A 7,447-nucleotide genomic window follows, 5' to 3' on the forward strand; every position below is an offset into this window, starting at 1 on the left:
ATGCCCAGATGATCACACGGAACAATGTAGTCTGAGCATATCATCCATAGAAACACATTAATTCTGGCTAACTAATTGCTGCTCTTTGGGCTGATTATATGTCTGTGTACAACTCATCAGTTGTAGATACGCGTTTACATGAATAATGTCGCTCTAAATATCATTTGTGTGTACAAAAAAATCATTGTTGTAAATAACGCCATATAACAAATTGGATGGCAATCTCACTTTAACGAGAAGATTGTGGGACGGCCACTCGGCTGACCAATCAGAATCCAGCATTGTGAGAAGCAGGAAGTACTAACGATCGATCAGGAGAGAGAGGTGGATCTATGGGATGGCATTTTAATGTTGTTCGCGTTATTAAAAGGCGAAATATATTTTGGTACAAATCTTACTCGTCAGACAGCGTCGGAAAACCAAATTAAGATACCGGGATTCAGTGGATACCCTGTAAGTGAACTCATTTAAGATGTTATCAGTGCTAGGGTTTGACCATTCTAAATTTAGACTCCAGAGCTACAAAGGTTATTGTAACTATCGCATACCACAATAATGAAATCACACTAAACAAGCCAACATTCATCAGTCCATTCCTTCACTTTAAAACTCCTCATAGAATAAGGTACACGTGCAGGAATTGCAGTTTAACCTCTGACCTAGATGAAATGCATTGCCTTTGTACTCTGCTGACAGGCTTTATCAGCTATTAGAGTTGCTGTAATACAGTAACACAGTAACACCTGTTCAATCAAACAGTTTTACTGTGTGATTTACTAGATTGAAGCTGTTGAAAAGTGCATTACAATTGACTTTTGAAGTTAATAATCTCTTTCTGATTTTCCTGTTTTTCCTCAGAGCTGATGAGATGGAACACATGGTGACAGACAGGGGGAATGAACCACATACAGACTTTATTTACTGTTGTGGAGCCATAACAGAGGTTCTTAAATATGGTCCCTGTCAGTTACATTCTGGACACAAAGTTTTGTTTCTTATTATTCCAGGTGAGTTTTATATTCTGTGCTACTTATCATTTGTTGGGTGGTGACCAGCTGTTTGCTAAATGTGTAAACATGTGGTCATTTATCCACTATATTGACACAGATGAGTATATTGTTTGTCTAGTGTGCTTAATTTTTCACTGTTTACCTCTACTCCATCTTGTTTCCCTGGTATTGCATCACTGTGCATCTGTGGCTTCACTGGTCCTGTGAAGTAATGACAGTAATGACATTCATCTGTTATTATTAAGGTAAAGTTATAGTACCAGTATGCAATGGACTGTTCCCAAGAATGGCTGAGCATTCCTATGAAAGCTCCATATCCAGATTACATGATACTTGACCTATTACGTGGTGCCAAAGAGGGGTCACACCATCACAAATCCTCATGGCCCCATATTAATCAACCCTCTGAAATATTGTTAGCAACCCCTTTACAGCTTCTGTGTGCGTGTGACAGTACAGGCAGGTCTACAGGGTCACCAACTGGGCACCAATCTAAGTGGGCAAACCTCTCAGCTAGATCTACTGTTATAAACTGTAACTGGGCCATGGCAAAGACTAACTAATCTCTCTTCTGTAACCTCATGTTAGTTTGCTTATGTTGTCACAGGATCACCACAAAACTAATAGGCCTCTATCCTGCCGCATGCACCACACATCTGATAACAACCCAGTCATCATGGTCAGTCAGAGTCTGAACATATGCTGCATTCAGTCCACCCTGCTTGTTCTACACTTACCTATCCAGCCACACACCTCCCTGCTCCTGCAGAGCCTTTCACTGGAGCTGACTGCAATGTCAGACACGTTTTTCACTACCTGTTTTAGATTCTGCCCTTTTACAGTGGGTACGGAAAGTATTCAGACCCCTTTAAAATTTTCACTCTTTGTGTCATTGCAGCCATTTGCCAAAATCAAAAAAGTTCATTTTATTTCTCATTAATGTACACTCAGCACCCCATCTTGACAGAAAAAAACAGAAATGTAGAAATATTTGCAAATTTATTAAAAAAGAAAAACTGAAATATCACATGGTCATAAGTATTCAGACCCTTTGCAGTGACACTCATATTTAACTCACATGCTGTCCATTTCTTCTGATCCTCCTTGAGATGGTTCTGCTCCTTCATTGGAGTCCAGCTGTGTTTAATTAAACTGATTGGACTTGATTAGGAAAGGCACACACCTGTCTATATAAGACCTTACAGCTCACAGTGCATGTCAGAGCAAATGAGAATCATGAGGTCGAAGGAACTGCCCAAGGAGCTCAGAGACAGAATTGTGGCAAGGCACAGATCTGGCCAAGGTTACAAAAGAATTTCTGCAGCACTCAAGGTTCCTAAGAGCACAGTGGCCTCCATAATCCTCAAATGGAAAAAGTTTGGGACGACCAGAACTCTTCCTAGACCTGGCCGTCCAGCCAAACTGAGCAATCGTGGGAGAAGAGCCTTGGTGAGAGAGGTAAAGAAGAACCCAAAGATCACTGTGGCTGAGCCCCAGAGATGCAGTAGGGAGATGGGAGAAAGTTCCACAAAGTCAACTATCACTGCAGCCCTCCACCAGTCGGGGCTTTATGGCAGAGTGGCCCGACGGAAGCCTCTCCTCAGTGCAAGACACATGAAAGCCTGCATAGAGTTTGCCAAAAAACACATGAAGGACTCCCAGACTATGAGAAATAAGATTCTCTGGTCTGATGAGACCAAGATTGAACTTTTTGGCATTAATTCTAAGCGGTATGTGTGGAGAAAACCAGGCACTGCTCATCACCTGCCCAATACAATCCCTACAGTGAAACATGGTGGTGGGAGCATCATGTTGTGGGGGTGTTTTTCAGCTGCAGGGACAGGACGACTGGTTGCAATTGAAGGAAAGATGAATGTGGCCAAGTACAGAGATATCCTGGAAGAAAACCTCTTCCAGAGAGCTCAGGACCTCAGACTGGGCCGAAGGTTCACCTTTCAACAGGACAATGACCCTAAGCACACAGCTAAAATAACAAAGGAGTGGCTTCGGAACAACTCTGTGACCGTTCTTGACTGTCCCAGCCAGAGCCCTGACCTAAACCCAATTGAGCATCACTGGAGAGACCTGAAAATGGCTGTCCACCAACGTTCACCATCCAACCTGACAGAACTGGAGAGGATCTGCAAGGAAGAATGGCAGAGGATCCCCAAATCCAGGTGTGAAAAACTTGTTGCATCATTCCCAAGAAGACTCATGGCTGTACTAGCTCAAAAGGGTGCTTCTACTCAATACTGAGCACAGGGTCTGAATACTTATGACCATGTGATATTTCAGTTTTTCTTTTTTAATAAATTTACAAAAATTTCTACATTTCTGTTTTTTTCTGTCAAGATGGGGTGCTGAGTGTACATTAATGAGAAATAAAATGAACTTTTTTGATTTTGGCAAATGGCTGCAATGGCACAAAGAGTGAACAACTTAAAGGGGTCTGAATACTTTCCGTACCCACTGTATGCCTCACTTACGTAACAGACAAAACACTGACTTGCTAAAACAACAGAATTTTAGTAAGACATTTTTTTTTTTGTATGGAAGGGATATCTTGAGGAATTGTTCACAATCACATCACTCCTTATGCCAGTCACACAAATGTGTGCCTACATATGAAATATGGAAACAATAACATCATAGAACACAATGTAAAAAAAAACAGTTATGTTTTCCTCTTCTGTACAGGTAACCCAGGTGTAGTGGGCTTCTATACAACCTTCATAAAAACACTTCATAAAATGTTTGGCTACCGCCACCCAGTGTGGGCTGTAAGCCATGCTGGCCACTGTGTACCTCCAGACTCCATGGATATGGTAGAAGGTATTCTCACGATGTTTATGTGTCAGGGTTTCTGTACTGATTAGAGATAGAAAACTGTTATTTTTAATGGGCATGGGCCCTGTTTCTTTGCTGTCTCTACACTATTAACAATTTCCTGTATATCCAAACATCTTGCCCAAACTGTCATTCAAGCTACAGTATTTTGATTTCTTTCTTGCAGATGCCTCTTTGGCAGTAGAAGGAGATGTGTTTGGTCTGAATGGACAGGTTGAACACAAGTTGGCCTTCCTCAGGAAACATGTTCCCAGAGAAACCAGTCTGGTCCTGGTTGGACACTCCATCGGCTGCTACATTATCCTAGAGATGATGAAGAGAGATCCTGATCTCAAGGTTAATCACTACATTGCAAAATTTTGTTTTAATTTTTGTTCTGTTACACAACCTCCCCCTGTTGTCCATTTAAACTTCAGATGAGAGGGTTTCACTTAAGAGAGAAGTTAGCAACATCTGTGGCTACTTAAGAAATGTCTCAAACTCTGTCAGCTGGTGTTGCTAAACCCCCTCTGTCTTCTCTCCATGTTAAATAGACTAAAGATTAAATAACATGGAAAAACTCCCTTTTCTATTCAGGGGGTTTCTATAATTTACAAACTCTTATATCAGACTGAATCTTTTCCATCACTTGATTGGTCTGTTTTATACTACACAGGTTCTCAAGGCTATCATGCTGTTTCCCACCATTGAGCGCATGGCTCAGTCCCCTCAAGGGAAGGTCATGACCCCCATGCTGTGTCACATGCGTTATGTGGCCTACCTACCTGTCTTCCTGCTCTCTCTGCTTCCTGACTCACTCAAAAGCAGCCTGATCAAACTGGTGTTGAGTGGCATTCACTACCTGGACCCCACTATTGTTCAGCCTACTGTAGGTCTACTCAGTGGAGACTGTGCAGGTTGGTAAAGCTTTGTTACTCACCTGCACCTTATGAGATGACGTGAGATCAGACAGCCGTCCAAGCTTGAAGCATGATGCGTAACCCAGATAGTATTCTTGATGTAGTGGCTATTCAAGTCTATCTGAAAAAAACTTCAAATGTTGTTGTTTTATTTATTTTATTGTTTATTTAATACAATAGCCTTTATGCCATTGTGTAATTGGAGTAGGAGGTATGAAACATGTCAATAGGGAGATTAAAACAATTTTGTAAATCACATTTAGGAGAGATTTTGTAAAAGCATGATAATGTTCCATCTTAAGACTTTGATGATGGATGTTGGATGATAAACTTTTATTTTGAGATTACATTGAGATTAAGAATCTCTTTTACGAGAGTGACCTGGCCAAGAGGCAGTGTCAGAAACAGGTATGATATAACAGCACACATAATTAGAAATTAATTCAGCCTATTCAATTTACAAACCATTTACATCCACAGCGGCTTTTCTCCAAGTCTTTAACATTGATTTAAAAGTGTTCAGACAGACCAGCTCTCAAACACACAGCTCACTCTGAAGCTCATTCCAATCTGAGGGAGCAGAGAACTGAAAGGCTTTTTTCCCCAGTTCAGTTCTCACTCTGCAGACTGAGAGTTTTTGCCACAACACTGTTCTATACACATTGTAGCCATCAATGGTAATCAGTAATAGACTTGTTTAGTCAAGTTTCAGACAGAATAATCACATCAGTATCAGTAGACCGTGCCCAAATTTTCCTAATTAAACTCCTAATATTTAGGTGACTGAAATCTAGCCCTAACTGACTTTTTTATTCACATCGGTCTTTGAATAATTCTAGTACACTTGCAATACATGAATCAAAGCAATGACAAAAAAATGCTTGTCTCTTTCTTTGTAGCCAATGCTATGTACATGGGAGGTCAGGAAATGAGGAAAGTCCTGGAAAGAGACAACACAGCCATTGAGAAAAATCTTGAAAAGGTAAGTAGGGACATACCTTAAAATCTGTTAGGACATTTCTCTGTGTTAAATGTCTGCCATTCATCATTAGACAGTACACAGACACTATGAGACTTAAGCATAAAATACTGAGCTTGAGTCATCAGTTAATGGTGCACTTGTTAGCTGTTCTTTTCAGCTGTTAGTTTTCATTTTGTATATCAACAACTCTGCCCTGTTTCCAGCTGATATTTTACTATGGAGCTTCAGACCACTGGTGCCCTGTACAGTATTATCAAGACATCAAGCAGGACTTCCCACATGGAGATATCAAACTATGTAAAAACGGGTTTCGCCACGCCTTTGTCCTGGATGCAGGAAGAGAAGTTGCTGAAATGGTTGTAGAATGGATCCGTGGAGACATGAGTTTTTTATTTTTTTTTTAATCTTTTCATGCAGTGATGCCAATGGAGACCTTCAGCATACAGATTACTACTGACAACTGATTTGAAGTGGATCTTTTGTGATAAAGAAATAACACCAGTCACGGTTTAAATAATACATGTATTTTATTGCATTTTTGTATAGTGCCTTGAGATCATTTGTATTGTGATTTGGCGCTATACAAAAAATTGAATTCAACTGAATTGAATTATTACTATAAACACTGAACAGTGTTGCATTGAGCATCAGACACCAAATTTGAAATAGGAAAGTACTGTAGCACTTTTTATATTAATATATAGCTAATGTGAATGTTGTTTCTGCCGTTTTGCACTTCTGTTAAATTTCTTTTACATTTTTTCACATTTACAATATCTATCTTTGAAATAATACATTCCATGTAAACATCATGTGAAATATGGGAATTCGATACACCTGCTTTTTCTGGAATGTTTCATTGATTGATGTTTGCCATTGCTACCCAGCTGCCTCTAATGAAATCATGACTGAGAAAGTGATGTCATTTGTATCTTTGCAATGTAATTTGGAATTGTTATTCCATCGCATACAGACTAACAACTGAACAAGGGAAAACAAGGTTTATTAAAGGAGAAATAATACTTGTGACCTATGGATCACCTTCCTAAATATCATGTGAATATTTTATTTGTCAAGTCTACCAGTTTTCAACCATCAGCAAAACTATGAGACTCTTCTTCTCTGAAGATAAAGCTAGAGAGCCTGGAAACATGATTTTAAATGTTTTTCTTTAACACAGAATATTCATGATGCTTTGACAACAACATTCAAAGGTGTTTCGGCTAATGTGTGGGCATTGTTTGGCCCCATCTGATTGACACTGGCAGTGTATGCAGTGAACAGTGAAATGTCATCAGATTTGCATCTAAATGTTGTTAAACTCAAATTGTTTGTCATTTCCCAGCCACTCACTACTGTTGTTGACATGAAGTTCCTCTAACAATGCTCACTATCATCAGCAACATTCCCTGCACAGCAAACAGTTGGTTACTAGCTGACAAAGCAGCTAACAATCAGCAACTTACTTAAGGAGTTGATGGACTTTTAATAATAATTGTTTTAAATTATAACCATGACTCCAAATTATATTGTGATTGGTAACAGGTTACAGGGCCTAAAAATTCTCATTATAATCCCAGTTCAGTGTAAGACCATTAGGTTACTGTAAATAAGAATAAAACAGAAGAGCTGGGCTGAGTACTTAATGTTTCATTGTGTCTATATAACCAAAGGTCTATCTGTTCCCTGCTCTGTGTGCTACTGACATC

The 7,447-nt window shown here is 39.6% G+C and overlaps 1 protein-coding gene across 2 annotated transcripts; it reads left to right on the forward strand.

The window, feature by feature from the left end:
* Positions 1-211: 211 nt before the first annotated feature.
* ldah (lipid droplet associated hydrolase) lies at positions 212-6,765 on the forward strand. Of its 2 annotated transcripts, XM_026310767.1 has the most exons (7): positions 213-453; positions 859-1,007; positions 3,708-3,842; positions 4,024-4,193; positions 4,513-4,753; positions 5,656-5,738; positions 5,942-6,765. In XM_026310767.1, the coding sequence occupies exons 2-7, from the start codon at positions 869-871 to the stop codon at positions 6,140-6,142; spliced, it is 969 nt and encodes a 322-aa protein (XP_026166552.1). In that variant the 5' UTR covers positions 213-453; positions 859-868; the 3' UTR covers positions 6,143-6,765. The 2 variants fall into 2 exon arrangements, with proteins under 2 accessions (XP_026166562.1, XP_026166552.1); XM_026310777.1 differs by lacking the exon at positions 3,708-3,842 and having other exon boundaries at positions 212-453.
* The last annotated feature ends 682 nt before the right edge of the window (positions 6,766-7,447 follow it).

This window comes from Mastacembelus armatus, chromosome 22 (genome assembly GCF_900324485.2).
Source record: "Mastacembelus armatus chromosome 22, fMasArm1.2, whole genome shotgun sequence".
NCBI lineage: Eukaryota > Metazoa > Chordata > Actinopteri > Synbranchiformes > Mastacembelidae > Mastacembelus > Mastacembelus armatus.